The sequence below is a fragment of the Tubulanus polymorphus genome, chromosome 1 (assembly GCF_964204645.1).
Source record: "Tubulanus polymorphus chromosome 1, tnTubPoly1.2, whole genome shotgun sequence".
Lineage (NCBI taxonomy): Eukaryota > Metazoa > Nemertea > Palaeonemertea > Tubulaniformes > Tubulanidae > Tubulanus > Tubulanus polymorphus.
The window spans coordinates 25,785,046-25,808,491 of NC_134025.1; the positions used below are offsets into that span (position 1 = coordinate 25,785,046).

Genomic DNA, 23,446 nt, shown 5'->3' on the forward strand with positions numbered 1-23,446 from the left:
TGCGGTTCCACAGCGAGATCTGATGATGATATCCTTGATCCCGAACAAATAACAAAGATATTTACAAAAATATACATTTATTTACGAATTAAAAGCAATCAAAGTAAACATTAAAAATGCAAATGGTCTATGTTCATTCCAAAAAATTTTAAATCAATTTGACATGCTAGAATGAAAGACAAATTCTACAGGCGGTGGTTTGAAGACTCCTATTAACACTCTTCATCCTTTAGTAAAGAAGACTATTTTTGTTTTTCTAGTCTGTCCCACCTCCATATCGTCGAGTCATCACATACAGCTATGATAATTTTACCATCGCGACTGAGGTGTGTTTGACGAATAGGGCTAAAACATTTACTGTGTATCAATGTTGTACATCTGAAACCAAATATATATATATAGATACTAAATAACGCAGACAGCAGACTAATGCTGATCATCATTAAATCAATATGTAACCGGTATGTTAGATTACCTCGAAAAAGTAGGATCCTCTACATCTAAATCCCAAACATAAAGTCGTCCAACTTGGTTCCCAACAACTAAAATCTGAAAAAATTCAGAAATCTTATATCGATTCATACAGAGGTCTATTAATAGAAAGCACAGATATTGATGATGGAAACTTCGTCAAACAGACCTTTTGAAAGAAATCCATAGAAAATCTCATGAACCAGATCTCACACTCCTTGTATTCGAACTGATGTAGCACAGTAACAGACGGATCTGTTAGTTTCAATGAATCCTGAAACATCTTCCCCGGTTTCCAACAAACTATTTTGTTTTCACAAGACTGGAAAGACATTCTAAAGCATGAGCGCATTTCAAACTTACTTTTGAACTTAATCATCTCTCGATAAATGAAATGTATCACTACCTTGGACAAAATCAATTTTCCAAACCATCGACAGCAATCGACATAATTTCTGTGAACATCTCTGGTTGAAAAGTCAGGGAAATGAACCGGTACGGTCTTGAATGATTTGCTAAAATGCAAGACAAATATATCAATATTCTTCGCAATATTTTTGATGTTGATTGATACATGTTGCAAAAAAAAATCTATAATTAACGAATAATGAGCTTACTCCTCTTTTTTTGGATCATAGGTATAAGAATGTTCAATGGCTTCCTGCACTTCTGGTTTATCAAGACGCCATATCCTAAGTGAATGATCCATTCCACATGAAACAATACGTTCACCTTCAAGATCAAAGTCCTAAAAAGAAAATCAGCATAATTCCAGCTTAATTCAACACGATTGATACAATGTATATCAATTGATATACTGCACCGTCGGCAAATGTAGATTCACGAATTATACAAAGACTTACAGCACTGAGCACTTCAGCTCTATGTCCATCAACACCTCCTAAAACTGCTACACAAATACTGGTTTTGATATTCCATAAACGCAGGGCGTGATCTGTAAATAAAACATTGATTGACTAAAGAATATTCCTTTTTAATTTCCCAGCTCCAATCATTAGAAATTATTCATCTGATTACCTTTGCTGACAGATATGAGTAAGTTCGGGTCATTAGGGTGAATCTTTAGTTCATTGACAGCATTTCCATGTCCAACAAAATGCTGTAAAAAAAATTACGTGTCATGATAACTATTTTTTACTGAACATTTGACAGAACTTTAAAGATTTAAGATTACAAACCTTTATGCAACGCATATTTAATGGGCTAATAACCCGTATTGCACCCCGGGCACCAGCAATGATTAAAAGAGGTTGACCAGTAGTTTGGTCATATGTCCAAGCACAAGTGTAAAAACTTTCTTCTGGCTTTGTATGTTAAGGCAATTGTTATTCAGAAGCAGATTCAGCGCATTTTTAGAGGTTATGATAAAGGATACATCAGGATCCACATAGGCTTGTAATAACTTCATTTTTCCTCCTTCCAAGAGTTCATAAATTGTTGTCTAAAAATATCATGAAATAAAATATGAGCAAACCACATGTTCAATTAACTAGGTACCCTGCTTTTCCAGAATTTGATTTCAAATCATACCCTGTTATTTCCAACAGTGGCGAAAATCAGAGGATCCCCAGGTTTGCTGTAATAGTTGATTTTCACACCAAATAATGGTGCACCATGATCTTCCTGAAAGACACAAAAAATACAAAATCATGCAAGTGAAAAATAGCAGATAGAATAAATATTTTCCTTTTGGAATTAATGATTGAATTAGGCAATACCTTCACATAGTTCGTGCATTTGTATTGAAGTTTTGGCTGTTTATAAATCAATCCTCTGCCTCGCTTTCTAGATCTACCAGGTAACAATGTAGGAGTACCGCTGCGAGAACTAGTGTCATCTTGAGACAGATTGGACGTACTTTCAACGCTACCAGACTCTTCCTACAGATCATAAGTATAAGTAAAATTCTTTTGATTATGCCCTTCAACGTTGATACCTTGTTTCTCATCCAAAGCTCTTTTCTAGACACGACAAGGCGGGCGAATCTTTTTGTAATGAGGTATTTTAAAATAAAAAATACCTCATTAAACTTGTATTTTTATATTATCCAGGGAGACGAGGGTAGGTTTCTTCTTTTTAAATCCAAAAATTATTCAGTGGCATGTATAACTTATATGAGACGAGGGCGGGAGTTATTCAGAGTTTCTATCCATAGACGGTTTAAGTGGGCAGAACCAAGACATGTTCATTTGCTTATTTTCTTTATCTTAAACAACTTCAACTCGGGGCCTAAAAAGGATTCGGTCGGTTTGTGTAGATAATTAGTGCAACTATCGGAATTTCCTCTCACCATTTCATCCCCTGAAATTTCTTGGTTTACAACATTCTCAATTTTTCCTTTTTTAACGGGATTGTTCTCATCTGATTCCATATTTTATCGTATAGAAATAACGCGCAGAAACCGAGTTAAGAATGAAATTAAATTTAGCGGCTGTCCGTGTAAAAATGTTTGGCTCCACACGCTTCAGATATCGCGCGAGTTCGATGATGCCGTGATAACCGGAATTGAATTATTAGTACAGCTGCAATCGAAATGGCAGCGTCCAACTGGCATACGTTACCTTCTGTATTTCTCCTCATTCTGACGATATTTCCGCTCCTGTGTTACTGTTTGTACGAAGATCAAGCTGGGAAATTTGATTGGTATGAAATTTATATGATTCGACGCTTTTTTGAGTTAATATTTGCTCCTGGAGTCGATCGAAAGACCAGCAGTATGCATGTCATTCTCGTTGAAAACTCCTAAGTACCGAAATGAACCGTTTTATATTCAGATGCGCTTTATTTCCAATATGCAATTATCGAGGCATTCGACACTATTCCGTACCATATATAAGCCTTGCCCGACCTATCTTGTTACTCAACTATATTACCACCGCTGGCATCAGTGTCTGTTCTTTTTAGCATAGTCTTGTATTTGATGAAGGAGCTTAATTTAATTAGCCCTTGGCCTGGCACCACTTTTTTTTAGCATTTATGATATAATAATTATGATTCGTCAATTTGTCCCATTTTGCTTGTTCTTACTTTTAATTGCAATTTTTCAAATTTCATTTATAGGCGTCAACAGTATGTTGGAAAAGTTTCATTTGTAACATTCGAACAAACTAGTCAAACAGGAAGAAGTCTATTAGTAGCTACCGAACAAAATGTTTTAGCCTCCTTGAACGCCAGAAATGGACAAATAGGTGAATACTTATGTGAATAATTATATCACTTATCCTTTTTCAATATTGATGTTTAGTTCAGAATGTTATATTCTAATTGCTATTGTACAGGATGGAGATCTCTACTTGAAGATGGAGATAAAGGAAGAATTGATGCGATGATTCATGTTCAAAATGCCAATGGTATCTATAACCTTTACTTTACTCTAAAACTCAGGGGCCAGTTGCTCAAAAAATAACCGGTGGATAAATACCATAAGGCCCCTGACTTAAATTCTGATGAAGGAACCAGCAATGATAAAATCGGATAAACAAATGAATAGATTTCCTGAAGTTTTTGGTCACAGCATTAAATTTGTTACAATTTCATCTATTCTATTATAGCATTGATAACAGTACATGGAGGCGGTACATTCGTACGGAGTTGGCAAACTACGACGGGACACATTAATTGGGAATATCGTCTTGAAGTGGAAAATGCAAAAAAGCGGTATCTAAAATGAATGAGATTAACTCACCAATGATCATTTTGGAATAATGAGTTATTGATCAATTGAGCAATATTTTACAGATCTTCAGCAGCGTTATTCGGTGTCGAAAGCTTTGATGATTCTGTTGCTGTTCTGCATGGTTCTAAAGTTACTATACTTGGTCTTTCCAATGGACACAAAGTATGGGATGCTAGCCTTCCAAAAAGGTACTTACATATTATACATGTACTATGTATTTCTCCTAGCGATTAATGTATACAGCTAAGAAATGAATGTAATGTAAAATCTAATTTGAATGTGCGCGTTATTTTCAGTGAATCTGTACAATATGAGCTCATTGACAGTAAAAGTCAAGATCTTGTTGTGGTTGGGTTTTCCTCAGCATCTGAAGTGTATGTTGTAACATACAATAAAAAAGGGCAACTTACATCTCAGAAACCACATTCTGACCCATGGTTGACTGCTAATTCAAAGTGTAAGATGTTTGAGGGTGAGATGTTTTGCGTGGAAAACCAGATCCTCTATAACGCATTTGTACGAACCCCACTTCAGGTGAGCAGTTGATATCATTCTCAATGACATTGATCATGTATCAAATCTGTAAAGAAAAGATGTGTCAATTCATTTTGAATTTCAGGAACTAGGAGTCAGCGATCATTCTGAAGATGAAGTTAAATCTTTGAACGTGCTAAAGACTTCGGATCAAAGCATAATGATAACGATCCAATGGTCAAAAGGAATCTCAATTCTTACGCTGAACAATGGAAAACTTACATTGGTTAAAGATCTGCCCGATGCATTAGCGGTTCAAGTCGTGACGGAGGATGATACGGATGTTATATTTACACTTCGCAGGACTTCAGCCGAGGTTTTCTATTTACTCTTACAACCATCAATACAGTTTCCCAACTCACAACTCAGTATAAGAATCTCAGTATCTACTTCATTTTTTGTCAGATCATGATCCCATTGATATAGCAAAATTACGATAATGTCACATTTTATGGAGGTCCTATTGTAGTAAAGTTTGAATTACCTGGAGTAACATTCATTTAATTCATGTTTGTTCTGTAGTCTGTTAAAGTGACTGGATTTGACTTTGAATCAAGAGAGGATGTTAAGTCTTTCAATCAAGAGCTGCATGTTGCTAGTCACCATGGTGACCCGGAACAGGTGAAGATAATCGAATTCATCTTTTGATAGGCCTACGTCGACATTTTAATGAAAATTATGCTAAGGCAATTTTTGATTTTTCAGGTCCATACGTTGTCATTCCGTAAAAGAGATGGCAGCACTGGTTATAAGTATCTCATCTTATGCAAAGATCATTCTATTACAATGTTACAACAATCGGGTAAATCTTTCGACATGATATGATATAAGCAGCGTTGATTTTAATCTGATCACGCCCTAATTCTATTGGTTTGTTATTTTAGGTAAAGTTACATGGACCCGTGAAGAAGGTCTAGCTTCTGTTATAAGCGCTAAAATGGTCGATCTTCCAGTATCGGAAAATCAAGCTAAAATGGAAGATGAATTCGGGTCTCATGAAGGTTTGCTCAAATCCATGTTAATTAAACTTTTAAAACTGTCATGCATCGTTACGAGATCTATTTATTTAGTATTTATTACGTGTTTCTTTAGCTGATGTATTTAGTTTGTTCTTCAAAAGAATTTGTACCCAACTTTCACAAGTAAAGGTATGATTTGGTATTGAAATCATCAATCACATTTATCAGTATGCAAACCTAGATGTTAGATACATTCGTCGTCATCTTTTTCAGACATTTATTCAACAGCTTCAGCACAAAATTCACAGTCACAAACATCACGAAGGTGTTGATGAAACTGATGAGGATGATGAATTAGATATGACCCGGGATGATTTCAGTCTCCATAAAATGATCATTCTTGTCTCCGCAGCAGGAAAGGTATAGCTCACTACTGTCCAGTAGATTCTTTGCTGAATATTTGCCTTTAGATGAATTAAATGAGAATTTGCATAATATCATACTGCATAAAATACATATGCCTTAGGTGTATGGCATGTACAGTCCAACTGGAAAACTTGTATGGCGGCATTTTTTCCCATATCTTGGAACTTTTGAGAGGAATGGACGGCCGACTATGCCACTGTTTGTACAGAGAACTACGGCCCATTTTCCACATCCTCCGCAAGCCACAATCCTTGGTATTGACAAAGTACGTACTTCTCCATCTTTAGCAGTTATTGACAATTTATTGTATTTCGATGTATGAATTAATTGGTAAGATGTAAACATATTTCCTTATTTTAGTTGAGCGGTAAAAGCGCAGTATTCACGTTCGACCCAATAACAGGTGAATCGATCAACAAGCAGGGTCTGAAGGTGTTCGATTTTAAAGCTATGCAGGTTTCATTGACTGCGCAAGTTGATGAACATTTCCTCAGAGGAATTATATTTCTAGATACGAACCTCAAAGTAAGTGCTATTGAAAATCATTTCTATTTGTTTCATATTTGTTTCATATTTGACGATTCGTTATGATAGTTTCATTTCTTTCATGCGTAGGTTCATGTTTATCCCGAAGAAATGAAACGTCAAGTTGCTGACCAGTCGAACATTATTTATTTATTCACTGTTGAATCTGCTACCGGATTGATTGTAGGATACGGCGTCAAGCCAAAGAGAAAAAGCAAGAGAAAGGTTTGCTGATGAATATTTCAAGTATTTCGTTCATTGTTGATAGAGAAAACCATTTGCATCGGCATTTCTTTATTTCTTTCAACCTGATAGATTCAGGAGATAAATGCAGAAGAGCTGTGGAGGTTGAATCTGGGTTCTGAAAGACAGAAAATAACACACGTTGTTGCAAAGCGATCTTCAGGTAACTAAATGGATTTCTTTTGCTCTCCAATACACAAGAAACTGTATCTTTACTACCGCAGGTATTTCATTCTTGCAGAGCATGTACATTCTCTTGGACGAGTACTTGGTGACAGAAGTGTCTTGTACAAATATCTGAATCCTAATGCAGTAGTCATCGCAGCTGAAGGCATTGATGAGAGCACTAAACAAGGTATGGTGTGAATGCCATAATCAGAGTAGAAAAGGCTAGGCCTTTATGCATATCTGTTATTGTTAACATTGCATTAATTTTTCTTTCTGATTTTCAGGATTTTTGAACCTGTATTTAGTAGATGTTGTAAACGGAAATGTGGTATTCAGTGTAAATCATAAAAGAGTTATGGGTCCCATAAACATAGCTCACTCTGAAAACTTTGTTATAGTAAGTTATTTATGAGTATCAGAATGACAAACTGTGTTTTATGGTAAAGATTGCTTTGGATGCATTTTGTCATTATTATTTACAGTACAATTATTGGAACCAGAAAAACAGGCGAAACGAAATAACGGTGCTGGAGTTGTTTGAAGGAAACAAACAAAGCAACTCTACAGCATTTTCGTCATTCAGTCCACCACCAGTGCCGCTGACGATGAGACAAGCCTACATTTTACCAACAGGAGTGTCAACTATGACAGTGACTATTACAGAAAAAGGCATTACTGACAAACATATTCTGAGTAAGTACGAATGTACATGCAGTCAAAAACACTAAAGTCATTCTATTGACGACTCGTCCAATGACAATAATTTACACTTAGTAAATTGAATTGGATGATGCAAATTGGGAGTCAAAAATAATTATCTGATGATGAGAAATCCGGTTTCAACTGTACATTTATATTCATTTACACATTTTCAATGTAGTTTTGATCATTGATTGTGTTCATATTGCAGTGGCTTTGAATATAGGGTCAATTCTTCAAATGCCGAAAGCATTTTTAGACCCCAGGAGGCCTGTCACTCCGACCCCTGAACACAGGTAAAACAAATGAAAAATAAAATTATATTTTCTTATTCCATCATGTAAATTCACTTGAATCATGGTTTATTTTTCTGGGTGTTTCAGGGAAGAAGGCGTGCTACCATACATTCCAGAACTACCAGTCATGACTGAAAACGTAATAAATTATAATTTATCAATGTACAATGTTAGGGATATATACACAGCACCAGCAGGTCTCGAATCTACATGTCTAGTCTTGGCAAGTGGTTTAGGTAAGCGTTAAACTCGCCGGTGGTAAACAAATCTTATTATCTTACAACATTAGGTAATCTTCATTATCTCTGTTTCAGATTTATTCTTCACCAGAGTGGCGCCGTCAAAAATGTATGATGTATTAAAGGATGACTTTGATTATTTCTTTATTAGTAGCGTTTTAATGAGTATGATTATAGTTTCCATTCTTACTCAAAAACTAGCCGTTAGAAAAGCGTTAAACAGAAATTGGAAATGAAGTACTTGAATTATTTTTTTTCTTGGTCATGATTCTTTTGTAATTTTGTTATATCCACTGACATATAATGTGTACCATGTCCGACGGAATGTATTCATAGCTGTTTGCTAATTATTAAAATTTGTCAAAAGTTTTAGAAAAAATTTAGAAAAAAAGAGTTTTCTAAACATTAGATTTAGACTCTAATTTCATGATGAATTCAATGGAACATTCATAAACTTTTTGTTTCATTCTTTAAAAAAAACTACATCTTCTGCATGTTTTATGTTCCTTAGAACTGTTTAGGCTAAGCAGTGTCTGTGCATTTGTTTGGTTTCTATAACCACAGAATATGGACATTTTTTCTTGGTTTTAAATCCATTTTTAGTGAAAGAACTTGTAAAGAAACCCAAGTAAAGAAATATCCACGTGTTGGGTAATATTTAATTGAATCATAATCTTTTTGCAGCTCTAATCTTTCGTCCCATCCTTGCTGAGTATATACCCGTTATAGTTTTGACAATCCTTTTATAATTGCAAGGGTCAAAATTAAGGAATGTTTAATTTCAATAATCATTCATTGTGTGTGCTTTACGATAGTTTAAATCCATGATATTGGTGGAAGGGTACGGGTATATGTTGTCTATATTGACTGGATTCTTCACTGAGGAGTTACATATGATTTTTCACTCAACTTTTTCATTTCTTAAAAGAGAATTGTGTATAATATGTCTCATTTTCTGGACGATAATACACATGGTCACTTTGCTGTACTTTCTCCTCTGATGCATGTAATTTTGTGTATATTTAATGATTGATGTAAATTATGATGTCAGGAGTGTGTAAATGTTACACATGATTGGGCTGTCCAATTGCAGATGTTTTTTATATGAAATAAATTATTCACTGAATTGTACTTGTAAAATATTTTTAGCCTTGATTGATGTTGTTTTGGAGTAAGTAATGATTACCCATTAGAATGAATTCAGCGAGTGGAAAGATCGCAAAAGATTTAAGGATGATTTTAAATGATACTGAAAATGAACGCTATACAACATAGCGAAATGATAGGCGGGACTCGAACCTCTAATCAAAACTGGGGGGCTACAGTTTTAATCCAACCCTACATAGTTTGCGCACGCGCAGATTGCTTCATGGTGATCATGGCTGCCCTTCTTTCGTCCTCGCGAAAACTTTCCCGTGTTTTGAACCGTCTTTCGATAAGAGGCTTTTCGCTGGCGGCGAAAAAGGTAAATATGCAATGAAGACAAAAAGTTATAACAATTTGGTATCATTTTAATGTTAATTGTTGTGTCTGATATTGTTAAATTTCAAGTTATTTGATGCCGCTCAACAAAAAATAGTCTGTTTTTTATCCGTTCGTTACGTCAGTGAAATGAAATATTTGTTCGTTCTTGTCACAGACATATCTTATAAGGATATCCTTATTTTGACTTTTATTAGAATGATGTTGGTATACAGCGAGGGCTAATATCATCAGGTATGCAACAATCACTAGGCTATAAAATTTAGTAAAATGATTTGCCTTTAAATTTGGATTGCCTAGTGAATGAAGAATTGATTTGAATTTTGGTCTTGAATTTTATTTCAGTTGTCAGACAGGGTAATGAAACTTTGGGTAGACATCATATGATATCATTTAAGAGGAACTTTCATCCATCAATTGTGCTATGTATGTAATACTTATGTAAATTTTCTGAATTTCATTCATAAAACTTTCAATTTAGATACCGGTATTTCTATTGATAAAAATCTTCTTCAGGTGAAGTCCATGTAGTGAAAACGCCTCCTTTTGCCGAGTCTGTTACTGAAGGTGATGTTAGGTGGGAGAAAGGTACGCAATTTACCAATTTCCAGTCTTATTTGATGACTGACTTTCTACGAATTGAAGTTGACTATTTCTGAATATTTAGGAGTTGGAGATGCAGTAGAAGTCGATGAAGTTGTTTGTGAAATTGAGACCGATAAAACATCGATCCCCGTTCCTGCACCGAGTGCTGGAGTTATTGAAGAGTTGCTTGTAGAAGATGGCGACCGTGTTGAACCTGGATATGATTTGTTCAAACTGAACACTGAAGGTATAAAAGCTATCAAATAGTCTTGTTTAATGGAATGATTAATGTGGTAAAGATAGATTTGTGAAATTATCTTTCAGGTGTAGCGGCTGCTAAACCCAAGGAGGCAGCGGCAGCAGCTCCCCCTGCAGAGCCTGCAGCTGCAACCCAACCCCCGCCTCCAACAGCAGCTGCACCTGCCTCTGCTGCTGCCGGGCCAATACCTACTACCCCTCCACCTGTTCCACCCATACCCCAGCAACCCATTGCATCGAAACCAGCTTCATCTGTAAAACCTACCCCAGCCGCTGCGCCAACTCAACTTTCTGGTTCTAGGACAGAAACTAGGGTGAGTTATCAAATCATTTTATAAATCGAATTACTTCTGTATGATCTTTGATTTTGATCGTTTGTATACTGGATGTTTCAGGTGAAGATGAACAGAATGCGGTTGAGAATTGCTCAGCGCTTGAAAGATGCTCAAAATACATGCGCGATGTTAACGACTTTCAACGAAATAGACATGAGGTCAGTTTACAAAGCTCAGCTCGTCATTGTCACAAACTCCTTGACAATATCAACACTATTTGTAAAACCAAACCCATCTGTTTTGTAGTAATATCATGCAGCTACGAAGTGAATACAAGGATAGTTTCCAGAAGAAACACAACATTAAGCTTGGCTTCATGTCTGCTTTTCTGAAAGCCTCGGCTTACGCCCTTGAACATCAACCGGTTGTAAATGCAGTGATAGATGAAAGTGAAATTGTCTACAGAGATTATGTTGATATCAGTGTTGCTGTAGCTACGCCTAAGGTATAACATAACTACTTCGACATGTACTGACTGTTTTGTGTATTTGAAAACTTTAGTTCATATGAATTCTCTCTTGATTAAGGGTTTGGTTGTTCCAGTGCTCAGAAATGTAGAATCAATGAATTACGCCGATATAGAAAAAGGACTCGTCGAATTGGGAGAAAAAGTAAATACTCGTAACCCATTTTCCATTGTGTAGAATCATTGGTTGTTTTTGTTGTTTCTTGGTGAATAATGATTGATTCATTGATATTTAATTCAGGCTCGTACTGGTAGTTTAGCCATCGAAGATATGGATGGCGGCACTTTCACAATCAGCAACGGAGGCGTGTTTGGTTCGATGTTTGGAACGCCTATTATTAACCCTCCACAATCAGCAATCTTAGGAATGCATGGTATATTTGAGAGACCAGTCGCCGTGAAAGGGCAGGTATGTCGAGTCGTAAATTTTGTCTTCTCGTTCATCAAGTTTATTAACTCTTATTCGTGTTATTTTACTGTATTCGTATTTACAGGTTGTTATTAGACCAATGATGTACATAGCTCTGACTTACGACCATCGTTTAATAGACGGACGAGAGGCTGTCACATTTTTAAAACAAATCAAGTCAGCAGTCGAGGATCCGCGTGTAATGTTCATGGATCTCTGAAGATAGTTCGATCGATAAGCGTATATTATTAGGAGAGAATGTTTTTATGTTTGGAATTATTATTTATAATACGTATCAGTAATTGAACTGAATCGGACGCCACTCAGACTGTATTTTCTTCCACGTGAAAAACTGAGTGTTCGCTATATGTTAAATTGATCGATTGTTTTTAAACTGTGATCTGCAGTTCCTGTAGATTATGTAGAGATTCAGAGAGGTGTGTTGACTGTGAAACATAATTTATTATTAATGTGTCTATATACTGTATGTCTTGTAATTAAAGCTGCATTTAATTACATTGAACTTTATTGAATTCACCTTTAATCCTTAGAACAAGAGCCTGGTTTTATTAGCCGAACTCTGTGGTATATTTTGTGACTGTGGGAGGTAATTTCTTTGCTTTCTCATCGTTAACTATTAAAATAAATTCATTAATTTCCTGTAGTCTAAGTATCTAGCCCTTGTTCCAGAGTGATGACAAGATCGTGGGGTAATTCAGACTAATGTGCTCAGATATTTTGACACAGTAAGCGATCAGTAAATAAGATGAATAATCTAGTCTAGTCTTTGGGCCTGTCGCCATCAAGCACTGTCTAGTTTGTGCCAGAAAATGTATATATAAAAATTCAAATGCAGCATTGGAATACCGGCATATGAAATCTGGATGAATCGGTCTGCATTCCAACTACTGAAGTTTATTTATCACCATTAAGTATTCCAGGCTCTTTTCAACATCCTGTACTGCGTGATGAGTGTTTCATTCGAACAATGTCAATTTAATGTATTATATATCATATAGAACCATAATAAATTTGTTGATCTATAAAGTTTTGTTTGTTTATTTTTTTTTAAAGTCCATTTGGTTGCATTTTTAGTGCCGTTACCTGCATAGCTAGGCGATTGGGTAACTAACTACGCATCGCAGTTAATTGATGGAATCTTTATTAAACGCAGGAGATTTGGTGAATTTTTGTTTAATGTTCATGCATGGCATTCAAATTAGCCACGTGCTTTTGTTGACGCTAAATCTCGGGAAGTAGGCGAGTTGAATTGTGGGAGTAGTAGTGACGTCATGGCGTCGAGCCGAGGCGAGAGAAATGGCTGAAGATATATCGCTAGAATAATGTCGATATTTAGCACGTTTTTCGGGCGTTCGCCTTCGTAATTATGGTCGGTTGTTGAAATTAAACATGCTATGAATGATTGGAGAATGACGAAGAACTATTGCACGTATTGTCAGAATCTTGTCGAAGGTGTAAGGATCCGATGCGCTGAATGTCCAGACATCGATCTTTGTTTGCCGGTACGTTTTTACCACCCCGTCGTGAGCCTCACATCGCACCCATGATATAATTTATCCTGCCATCCGATTGTATTTTGGTTTTGCCAGGAATTTATAGAATATAAAGGCAATATAATCATCTTTTTCAGTGTTACGCGTGTGGTGCAGAATTTGGTAGCCATAAAAAGGATCACGACTACATAGTTTTGGTAATTCTTCTACTACCCCGTTTTGAGCCTCCCTCCGACGACCACCATATAGATCATGAAGTTCAAATCCTTACCAAAACTCATTTTCATGAATGAAAACTACTCTAACGATGGCTGTTTGTTTGATATCCAATGAGCTTTCAGTCATATTTGTATATTCCTAATTCAATCATTTAGAAAATGGAATTTGTTTGAGATGATAATAATGATTTATATACGGTGCTTATGATTGTGGGAATTCCCCACACCAGTCAGCAGAGCATTGATTGACTGAATCACTTGATTTCTATAATAGATACATTGATAAACCTCACATTCATCTCTTACCTGATATGTTCAAAGTATCAAGTTTGTATAATAAAAAAGATTTTCATATTAATTTTAGGACAATCTTGATTTTCCTATTTATGGTGTATCAATAAATTGGACTGCTGGTGAAGAACTGCTGCTGCTTGATTCTGTTGAACAATATGGCTTTGGAAATTGGTTAGTGATTTTCCCATATAATTAGTAGTCTATTAAATTGTTTGCTTTAGGAATTAATGTAATGACATTTGTTTTACAATTCTTAACTTAATTTTCAGGAATGATATCTCAAGTCATGTGGAAACGAAAAGTGCTGAAGGTAAATTTCATGAACTAATACATCAGTCAAAATCTGCTATAACGCCATCCTTTTTAATGCTAGTCCTCACTTAAAGCCAACAATCTGAGAACAAATGCCATTCAAATTTAATGAAAATTCCTTTATGTATATTGCCGTATTCGTTATTAAGCCAAATTTGATGGCGTTATTACGAGCTTAAACTGTATATTATCTTGTTTCTGAAACTTGTATGAAGATCTCTTTTTCTTGTTCGCCAGAATGCAAAAATCATTACATTGCGCTCTACATTCATGGGAATATTGGACAAGGTAGGAGATAACTCTGCAATAAGATTGGAATTATTCGTAATGAAAATACTTGAGAATTTATGGTTTAGTAATTGCTTTCTTGTTTCGATTTTGCTAGTGACATTTCCGGATTCATTCAAAGCACGTATTGTAGACCACACAGCCGAACCAGGTACAGTTTACTCAATCCTATATCGCCAGCTGATTATTTGCATCATTCTAAAGTGTTCGAGGATTATTTACTTAAACTCTTGAGTGCCAATGGCATAAAAAATCAAATAGTCAGTGCTGAGTTTGGTGTATAGGACATCAAAATTGAGAAGTTTCGACTGAATTATGCTATTTCAGAGAATATATTGCTTCATAATGAGTACTACTTCATAATATTCATAATTAGCTGAAACGATGAATTTGCTGAGGCAAAGATAGACATTTCTAGCCAATGACAGGCAGGCATCAGGGGTTAACCGATGATATTTATTTTTTAAACAGGTTTCTCACCTCCTAGTCACAATCAACCTATTCCGCCGGCTGATTTAACAGTACAAGAACAACATGAACTGGGTTACATGCCATATAGAGATGATTTTGAAAGAGTAAGTGCTTGCATTTGATTAAATTGATTCTTCCTATCTCATTAAAGATGCTGAAATATGCTTTGAATGTTTTGGTTTAAAGGGTATTCTTATGGCATATTCTTATGATTATCTTATGCCTTTTAGGATTATGACAATGCAGCAGAAAGTGAAATAAGTGGACTGTGTCTCCACCATGAAGATGATGAAATTGACACGGGTAAACATGCTATAACAATGCTACGTTAAATTGAAAATTATATTTGCGCGTGATTTTGACGAAAATATTACGTTTTTGCAGTGTTCAAGTTAGCTCAGGTAGATAAATATAGACAACGTCTAAAAGAGAGACAGCGACGAAAAACTATAGCTAGAGAGCACGGGCTTTTATCACAGTTCTTCCAAAATAGGCAGCAAACTACCAAAATTACGAAGAAAAAACCTGGAAAAGAGTAAGTTTGATTTGGAGCATACCAATATTTCATATGTGCATAAAGACAAACCGTATTATTCATAAGCATTTGGTGTTTGATTTCTTAGGGATCTTCATCAAAGATTGCAGGTTTTTTCCCAAGTTCTCTCAACTGCAGAAAGAGAACAATACTTCGAAAATTTAGACAGTAAGTTAATCCTGTTAGTGGATCTCGAAACAATACGTAATACTAATGTATTTGAATATTCAAGATTTGATAAAAGAATTTTCCGTCTCCCATTTAAAGAGAAAGCATCTTTTTATGAAATTTTAGAAGAGAAACTGATCAAACAGAAAATCAAAGAACTTCAGAAATATCGAAGAAATGGCATTACAAAATTAGAAGGTAAGACATCTCTTGCATAACTTAAACATTCAGCCACTGTCTCTGTCTTTTGTCATCGATCGCCTTCATTGATCGGGCTGTATATTTACAGATTGTCACGAGTATGATGTGGAGCGATGTATGCGTGATAAGAAAAAAGATACGACCAACAAGAAGAAAATGGTATGTAATGGGAGTAGGTATTATTTTTTTACTCTTCGCACGATAAATATATGATGAAAGAAGAAACTCCCCAAGTTGTCAATAGTGAAGTAAGTTGCATCGTCTTAGTTATTCTTAATTAACGGAGGAAGTTTTGTGCATCTCCTAGAGAGGATATGAAGGATAACTGCATGAAACTAATTAAATTTGAAGTAGCATGGTATGCCTGTATGAACAGCCAGATAGAGATATCATGTATCTCCAATGTTAATTATAATGTACCAGTACATATATTCCATTGATATGAGGGGGTTTCTTCCTTTCATTTTGTCTAGTCATGTCAAATTGTTGTGTTTAAAACCAAATGCCTGGTCATGCAAAAAATACCAATTGAAATTCCACCTTAAAAGTTTGTTCAAAAAATAATTTACACGGGACAAATCGGTTGCATGATTTGAATGGTTTCTTGTGTGATGTGTTTCTGTGTTTTACAGTAATCGTTGCTTTTCTGTTGTTTTAATGAGACTAAATTTGTGATGGCAATATTCCATTGTAGGTCTCAATGGCAACTACGAAACGCACATCAATGGTTTCAAAAAAAGCCGCAAACGAAGAAAACGCAAACTCTTCTTCACAAAGAGGAAACGCAAGTCCAAAAAGCGAAATGCAGCTTGTTCATGATCCGTCTACATTGCCAGGATTTGAATTGTTATCTGCCCGAGAACATAAGGTGAGTAGTGGTCAGTCATTGAGATATGGATGGCGGCAGAGATTGGTCTGGCCGATACTTACAGCTCATTGTGTTGGTTTAATGTTTGCAGCATTAGTATATACAGAACCTGGGGAATCTCTCTGTTCATTTGTCAATAAACATATTTGATACTTTGTATTGCTTAGGATGTTCATTTCGAACCAATATATATGTATGTTGTATAGTTTACCTAATGGTTTCTACTTACTGTTATGTTCTTTGTACTGTAATGATTTTGTAAATGGTGCTGTTACTGTACTAGTGATAACTGTTATCTCGAATTATATGAAAAAGTCTGTACCACAGTATTTCAAAGTTTATATGTGTGTAAATGAGTTAGCTTAGTTTTCCAGGGTGTAAATGTCAAGTAATGACATTCTTTTCTTTTCTTCCATTTATTTACATCTTAAATGTCAATGGGTAGGTTAGGTTGATTAAAAAGAATTAAAGTAAACAATGCATTTCCACTGTTTTGCAGCTATGTAGCTCCATTGGAATGAAACCAGCTAGTTATGTTACTGTTAAGACGTGTATTTTAAAGGTGAGTTTTCTCACAGTACATTTATTGATAAATGAGAGAAAAATCACTCGGACATATTTGCAGCAACATTTTGTCCTTATTACAGGACTTCCTCCAAAGACGCCAGGGTGTACCTGTTAAAGTTCGCTATCCTTCAGGACTGGAAAAGTCTCATAGGCTTAAGATCATCAATTTTCTTACTGAGGCGGGCTGGATTGGAGCTGCATAGCTTATTCTATATAGTATCTAATACGTAATAAGTATTCGATGTCTTGCTCGTGATTTTGTTTTCATTCTTGTTTTGTCATCATTATTCTTCATAACTAGCAATTGATCTGAATATTACATGAAAGTTGTGATTGTTAGCGATTGAAGATTGTGAGATCAAATATTCATTCCATTTACAGCTAATACAGGCTATAAGCTGTTGATTAATACCTATGTTGTATCCCACCAAATACATGGTGAATCTCCTCTGTGTATTGTAGTAGTGAAACCTTCATGATTGTGTGGAGGTTATCAGTGTCTGGCATTGGAACCCTTGTTATTGTACTTCACATTAACGGAGGCTTTGAGATTGAAAACGAAATCTCTAGATTGAAGAGAATAACCTGTTAAAGTTTTATATTGTACAGTGATATATTGATTTTAAAGAACAGAGCCTCAGCTGGTCTAGGATGCTATGTACCGGAAGCTTTATTTTGATTGATGTTTTTGAATGAAACAGCTCTCCCGTGTGACCAGACATATTGGTTTACATGTATTCATGTACATAAAAAAATCTTGTTTATGTTTCAAAGAGATGCATTTAATAATAATAATTATTATTATATATATATATATATATTAAAAGGGTATACTTTGTAAATAGACAGAATTAGTCTTACTAATTGAATGTACAGTAAGATCATGCGAGAATGACTGTCATTGTCTGGCTGATGATATATGACTGGATGTACGTAAATTGTTCTTTTGTGCAATGATTTTATTTTACGGCATATTTCATAAGTCTTAGATTTAAAGTCTACCTGATTGGATTTTGATCCGTTAAGAAAAACGATCTGGTTTTATTTAATTTTGGAATATCTTTATTAGAAATTTCCTTTAGTTTTACATCCTTGCTTTATCATGTATATATATTTTAAGCCACTATTCTTATCTAGTAGTTTGGTGTTTGTAGCAGATTTGATTGTTTAATTATTAGTTATACTTAAGCAATAAGTAATTATCTGCCCATTCATTGATGATACATGTGTGCAGTCAGGTCGATGGCAGTTAGGTTTTTTTTTCTCAGAAATGTATAAAATACATACCTGAATATTATTGAAAAATTTGTATGATCGTCGGGTGAATGGAGATTTTGTAAGTACGAGTTTTTGTATGAAGAAAATAATTTATAAATAATAAAATTATATACATCACTCCCATGTTTATATTGTCTTATCAATTTACTGGATATTTTGCAGCAATTCTAGATTAGAAATTTTGTCGGCTCTTTCGGTGATAAAAATTGTACTCAAATGTAGAGCATGCTTTGCTGTGGCATTGAGTTTCAGATGTTCCATTTCTGAATTATTCTTTTTTGTATGCATTCTCTATTCTTCTGCATCCGGAGCACCCACAGGCTGTATCAAGCACAGAAAGATCCAGTGACCAATTTTGAAGTACTTGTCACATCCTTAAAGGTCCACAAAGGCAATTATGCGTACTCTTGATAGCTGAACTGATGTTAGCTATGGTACATATCCACCAGATGGCAAGTGCGATCATTGGACAAAAGTTAAAAATCTGGCCAGTACTAGTAAAATTGCTAAAAAATCATTGTTGCTACAAAGGGGTGCTTGAAGTTGCAATAAAAACTGTTACCGTAATTTTAAACAAGCTTTATCCCTGGAATTCATAATGTGTTGGACATGATCGGCAAGAAAAGTCTCTGCATTCAGTGTTCTGTAGCAGTAAATCAAAAAGAAGCTACTATCAATTCCCAAAAACAGCTCTGTATCAATTGTCATTACGACACAAAGTGATGAAAACACACGTAATTATGACAACAAAAAATAATTCTATTTCCAATAGAGATTGATACACAGATTCATTTGTATAAGAGATCAGAATATTACAAGAAAATATTCACAACAAATTGTCAATACTGATCAGGGGGACGGAGAATACACTGACCAGAGATTATGTCATCATGATAATTGATTAATGAGTAAAATTGTCAAAATTATTTATAGGACTCGACAAAAACAACAGCAAAATACATAAGGACTGTCGAATATGCTTGATATTGGTCTTTTAAAAAAGCTTTTGTAAACATTTTAAGGACATGAGCATATGATTTTGAACAAAAAATTTTATCACTTATTAAAAGTAATGCCAACAGTGTTGTTTAAGATAAAGAAATATGTTGCACACTAGGTGCAAAGTACCACAATTAATACCACTGGCTATTAATAGTCCTTCCCTGGTCATATATATGTTTTCATCAACGTTTATTCACAGTCCTACAGCATTAGAACAACAAACATGAAATCAATATAGAGCCGTCAAAAACCTGCCACTGTTATGGTCAGTTACAACAAATGAAATATGTGGTATACATCAAAACAAAAAATAAGATTAATCAAGATTGCTGTCAACATGGATTCTTTGACAATCAAATCCACCAGTACAAACTCGATTTTCTGATCTACCAAGCCATGAAAATTCTGAAATTTCTTGAGCTCCTGATGGGGCACAATGAGGTGGCACTAAAAAGAAAAATAAAGCTAATTAAAATAAAGATAAATGACCAGATACATTAAACCTCAATTGGTAGATGAATCTTCATTTTACCTTTCTCATGAAGCAAGTCTCTTAGCTCTTTCATACGCTTCATATTAACTGTGGAGACGGCTTTATGGTCGACCATTGGTTGTGGATAGTCAACACCAACGATACAGTTAGCCTTCTCTTGAACAGCACGCGGCGCTCTCCAAGGTTGGAATAAGTATTTCAGAGGCATATCCTTTAAAACTGGCAAATAACGCCTGAAAATGTTATATATAGTCAACAAATAGACATCAAATTTCCTTCTTATTTGTAATAACAGTTAAATTAACATCAACCTGCATACCTGACAAATTCTCCTGTGGGATCCATAGCCATACCGTATCTTACTGGGCAATAACAACGTGGACACTGCAATGCATTCTCAAATGCCGAACTAGAGACCCACATCCAATTACCTCCAGATACAGCAACATCAGCATCAATTATGTATTTCAAGAAAACCTAATAATTATACATAGATTCAAGTATTTCATTTACGCTGACAAACTAAAAAATATATTATATTAATGAATTGTACATAAGAGTACCTCAAGACCTCTCTCCCAATTGATCCATAGGTCTCCCCTTGTTAAGAAGCAAGCAACTGCATGCCGACCAACGTGATGAATCCAACCTTCTTCTTTTAGTTGTTTCATAAGAGCATCAATCCATGGAAAACCAGTCTCACCCTGTTAAGGAAAACTTGTTATCGAGAAATCTTGGCTAGTTACCAAAAGAGAAATTGCTATCTAACAAGAAAATTGAAGTTGAAAGATTGGCGCTTTCCAGTACATTTTTTTGTGTGACAGTACAATATCTATTTACCTGTGTCCATTTTTCAAAATGTTCATTATTGTCAGACCATTCAATATTAAGACAGATCGGGTTATCTTTCATAACTGAATAGTTCTCATTATTGACGCACATCGTGTAAAAGTATTCTCTCCACATCAACTGACCAGTAACTCCGAGATGTGGAACCTCATCCGTCACCTGAAAATAATCGAATTAAACCAAACTTTACAGCAAAATTCACTAGGGCCTAATCAATCACTCACACGCTAGATAACATACCTTGCTGAACAAATTATGAACTGCCCAATAAAACTTTCGTACTGACAAACATCCAAATCTCAGATGAGCACTCATACTCAACGGTGCGCCAACAAGATCCGGACTGTACTGATTTGGTAGACAAACACCTTCTTCAAATGCCTGAAAGTCAATCAAATACTCTAACCATACTGCCAAAAGACTAAGTTAACAATTTTTCATGGGCATAATTACCTTTTTTTCATGGGCTAGTCTAGATTTTAATAGTTCAAGCGCCTTGGTCTCACCACCAACCCATACATATTTTCTATTCAATTGATTCTCATCCTCTGGCTGAACACCTACATCCAATAGAATCAATTTAGGAGGGTTAGAATATGAGAACTGGTATCATTGCACGTAATTAAAAAAAATTCATCCAATGACAAATTAATTTACAAACCTAGATCATTGAGGGATGGCAGAACAAATCTTTTATCAAAGTCATCTGGAACAGGCAAAGAAATGCCAGAGAAGTCTGGATCAACAACAGGTTTTGGTGGAGGACCAATCATCTCAACAACATCATTGAATTCAGCAAATGTCAGCGGTGGTTTTCCACCATTAACTTCAATTATCCTAAAATGATTGAGTAAAAAAAGATTAACCAGGGCCTCTGAATGCTTACATCGAATATTGCTATGACAACAATATGTTTTTCTTACTTCCAAGGATCCCAGAGGGTGTGTGCTGTTTTCTCCACGCACTCAACACCACAGTCGCTACAGAGCCGCCTAACTTCATTATCACGCTGGCGATACATTTGTTCGGTTTCCTGTTCAAATGTCAAACGAGTGATGTCCCACTCCTTAAAAAAAGTACAGTAAATTACTTATATATAACCAACTGTGTGGCTACATGTATAATCTTCAAATGCAAAATATCTACTGACTTATTGGCCTACCTCAAAGAGTTGTTTAAGAATCTTTACTGCGTTTCCTTTGAACACATAAAGACGCCCTCCAACTTTTTTGAGACTTTCATCAAGACTTTGTAGTGATTCGTGAAGAAAACGAAAACGATTAAAGCCAGAGGTTCCTGTTCCTGTGAGTTAATTCAGATGAGATCATCATGTCAAACTAAAATCTTGCACACTTAATCAACTAGAACTATCTTTGAATAACATTTTAAATCCAAAATATATTGTGAAATATTTCGGCCATTACCTGCCACAAAACCATCGAAAATGAAAATCAGATAACATTCTGAGCAGTCTTTCAGAGATGAGAGCAAAGATGGATTATCATGAAGTCGTAAGCCATGACGAAACCAGTGTATAGCTATAACATTCTTTTCATTGTTCATCTTAGTCGCTTTATTGATCTAAATAATGAAGAAAAACTACTACTGCTTCACAAAAGTTTCACAAAACAAAATACACTGTCATTTATGTTTGAAATGTCTTAATTTTCATATCTTCGTTGAAAATACAAAGTAAACCTCGTGTAAGTCAGATCTTTTGGGACCAAAAAATCTGTACGACTTTGAATTAGTCAGATTTCCAGCCTTTTTCCCGAAAACTATGAATGAAGAGTTAATTTAATGAAAAAATTTAGTTAATATCTACTCTGACTTATAAAATTCAACTTATATGGATGTAAATTTCTTTAAAAAATTGGGGTCAGGCCCCGTGAACATTTGTAATTTATTTCATATAAAACCTCAGTCTTGTATCCCACTGTTGCTCCCAAAGAAAGACCCATGCATTGCCTCATATTCAGACTAATAAAACCTGTGTTGTAAGAATTATACAATCTGTGCACTTTCTCTTGATTCATTTTTCATTAAAAAAAATACTGACTTACCTTGCTGCTGGAACGAATATATCCTATCGAAGAGATTAGAAATGGATAAAGTTGATGACACAGTAACTTATATTACAATGTCTGTCAGGGGTCACTGGTGATGTGGGGTTGACTTGGTGAGCAGCAAGTAAACATCCCTTAGTGCCTTAACATCTGTTGACAAATCAGATACAAGTTGATCTGTTTTTATTTGTGACGTCAGTGCTTATCAACCAAGTCCAAGGTTATTTATTTATAGGAGTAAGAATAAATAAAGCATAGTAACACGTTTCTTTATCCTCGATCTAAAGGACTTTCATCTTATCTACTTTTTTCAGTAGTTTGAACAATCAACAAAAAAGCGAATTAATCAATCCAGTGTCGTGGGGATGCTGTAAAAAGCTTCTATCATAATTATTCATGTTGTACTTATTACGATACTGGGGGTTAAAAAATGTTTGTACCAGTGAACAAACCTTTGAATTAACAAAATAGGACAAAGAAAAAAATTATTGATTGGCCCTAAATTTAATTTGACAGAAATGCGGAAGTAA

General features: G+C 35.2%; 5 protein-coding genes across 9 annotated transcripts; 3 read left to right on the forward strand and 2 right to left on the reverse strand.

Moving 5' to 3' along the window:
* Nucleotides 1-100: 100 nt before the first annotated feature.
* LOC141902032 (polycomb protein eed-B-like) lies at nucleotides 101-2,921 on the reverse strand. 2 transcript variants are annotated; one of them, XM_074789678.1, is made up of 12 exons: nucleotides 2,783-2,921; nucleotides 2,211-2,372; nucleotides 2,023-2,115; nucleotides 1,868-1,933; nucleotides 1,671-1,796; nucleotides 1,510-1,591; nucleotides 1,335-1,426; nucleotides 1,089-1,219; nucleotides 878-986; nucleotides 641-793; nucleotides 476-549; nucleotides 101-378 (listed from the first exon to the last, which is right to left on the reverse strand). In XM_074789678.1, exons 1-12 carry the CDS (start codon nucleotides 2,861-2,863, stop codon nucleotides 243-245), a joined length of 1,305 nt encoding a protein of 434 aa, XP_074645779.1. In that variant the 5' UTR covers nucleotides 2,864-2,921; the 3' UTR covers nucleotides 101-242. The 2 variants fall into 2 exon arrangements, with proteins under 2 accessions (XP_074645779.1, XP_074645771.1); XM_074789670.1 differs by having other exon boundaries at nucleotides 641-986.
* A 97-nt stretch (nucleotides 2,922-3,018) lies between these two features.
* LOC141900124 (ER membrane protein complex subunit 1-like) lies at nucleotides 3,019-9,376 on the forward strand. Of its 2 annotated transcripts, none has more exons than XM_074786877.1 (22): nucleotides 3,019-3,135; nucleotides 3,553-3,680; nucleotides 3,771-3,842; nucleotides 4,044-4,149; nucleotides 4,231-4,356; nucleotides 4,465-4,702; nucleotides 4,788-5,018; nucleotides 5,225-5,323; nucleotides 5,408-5,504; nucleotides 5,587-5,703; nucleotides 5,795-5,850; nucleotides 5,935-6,081; nucleotides 6,188-6,352; nucleotides 6,448-6,612; nucleotides 6,703-6,837; nucleotides 6,928-7,018; nucleotides 7,097-7,210; nucleotides 7,308-7,420; nucleotides 7,506-7,716; nucleotides 7,934-8,018; nucleotides 8,106-8,254; nucleotides 8,333-9,376. In XM_074786877.1, exons 1-22 carry the CDS (start codon nucleotides 3,026-3,028, stop codon nucleotides 8,491-8,493), a joined length of 2,916 nt encoding a protein of 971 aa, XP_074642978.1. In that variant the 5' UTR covers nucleotides 3,019-3,025; the 3' UTR covers nucleotides 8,494-9,376. The 2 variants fall into 2 exon arrangements, with proteins under 2 accessions (XP_074642978.1, XP_074642987.1); XM_074786886.1 differs by having other exon boundaries at nucleotides 5,950-6,081.
* Nucleotides 9,377-9,622: 246 nt separating this feature from the next.
* LOC141900135 (dihydrolipoyllysine-residue succinyltransferase component of 2-oxoglutarate dehydrogenase complex, mitochondrial-like) lies at nucleotides 9,623-12,828 on the forward strand. Its single transcript, XM_074786900.1, has 11 exons — nucleotides 9,623-9,722; nucleotides 9,937-9,973; nucleotides 10,085-10,165; nucleotides 10,256-10,327; nucleotides 10,407-10,571; nucleotides 10,649-10,896; nucleotides 10,978-11,075; nucleotides 11,164-11,362; nucleotides 11,445-11,528; nucleotides 11,625-11,792; nucleotides 11,878-12,828. Exons 1-11 carry the CDS (start codon nucleotides 9,627-9,629, stop codon nucleotides 12,010-12,012), a joined length of 1,383 nt encoding a protein of 460 aa, XP_074643001.1. The 5' UTR covers nucleotides 9,623-9,626; the 3' UTR covers nucleotides 12,013-12,828.
* A 263-nt stretch (nucleotides 12,829-13,091) lies between these two features.
* On the forward strand, nucleotides 13,092-18,587 carry LOC141903206 (transcriptional adapter 2-beta-like). 3 transcript variants are annotated; one of them, XR_012619061.1, is made up of 15 exons: nucleotides 13,092-13,315; nucleotides 13,444-13,503; nucleotides 13,889-13,989; nucleotides 14,088-14,128; nucleotides 14,368-14,418; nucleotides 14,516-14,569; nucleotides 14,890-14,993; nucleotides 15,120-15,192; nucleotides 15,274-15,424; nucleotides 15,513-15,592; nucleotides 15,719-15,790; nucleotides 15,882-15,965; nucleotides 16,488-16,661; nucleotides 17,161-17,223; nucleotides 17,309-17,382. XR_012619061.1 is itself a non-coding variant. In XM_074791265.1 (15 exons), exons 1-15 carry the CDS (start codon nucleotides 13,208-13,210, stop codon nucleotides 17,429-17,431), a joined length of 1,326 nt encoding a protein of 441 aa, XP_074647366.1. In that variant the 5' UTR covers nucleotides 13,092-13,207; the 3' UTR covers nucleotides 17,432-18,587. The 3 variants fall into 3 exon arrangements, 2 of the variants coding, with proteins under 2 accessions (XP_074647366.1, XP_074647380.1); XM_074791265.1 differs by having other exon boundaries at nucleotides 15,882-15,952; nucleotides 17,309-18,587; XM_074791279.1 differs by lacking the exons at nucleotides 17,161-17,223; nucleotides 17,309-17,382 and having other exon boundaries at nucleotides 16,488-16,741.
* Nucleotides 18,588-19,292: 705 nt separating this feature from the next.
* On the reverse strand, nucleotides 19,293-23,400 carry LOC141903397 (cryptochrome-1-like). Its single transcript, XM_074791511.1, has 12 exons — nucleotides 22,914-23,400; nucleotides 22,275-22,431; nucleotides 22,013-22,152; nucleotides 21,774-21,916; nucleotides 21,512-21,687; nucleotides 21,304-21,410; nucleotides 21,091-21,231; nucleotides 20,842-21,009; nucleotides 20,565-20,705; nucleotides 20,321-20,478; nucleotides 20,041-20,234; nucleotides 19,293-19,955 (listed from the first exon to the last, which is right to left on the reverse strand). The coding sequence occupies exons 2-12, from the start codon at nucleotides 22,411-22,413 to the stop codon at nucleotides 19,825-19,827; spliced, it is 1,638 nt and encodes a 545-aa protein (XP_074647612.1). The 5' UTR covers nucleotides 22,414-22,431; nucleotides 22,914-23,400; the 3' UTR covers nucleotides 19,293-19,824.
* Nucleotides 23,401-23,446: the final 46 nt, after the last annotated feature.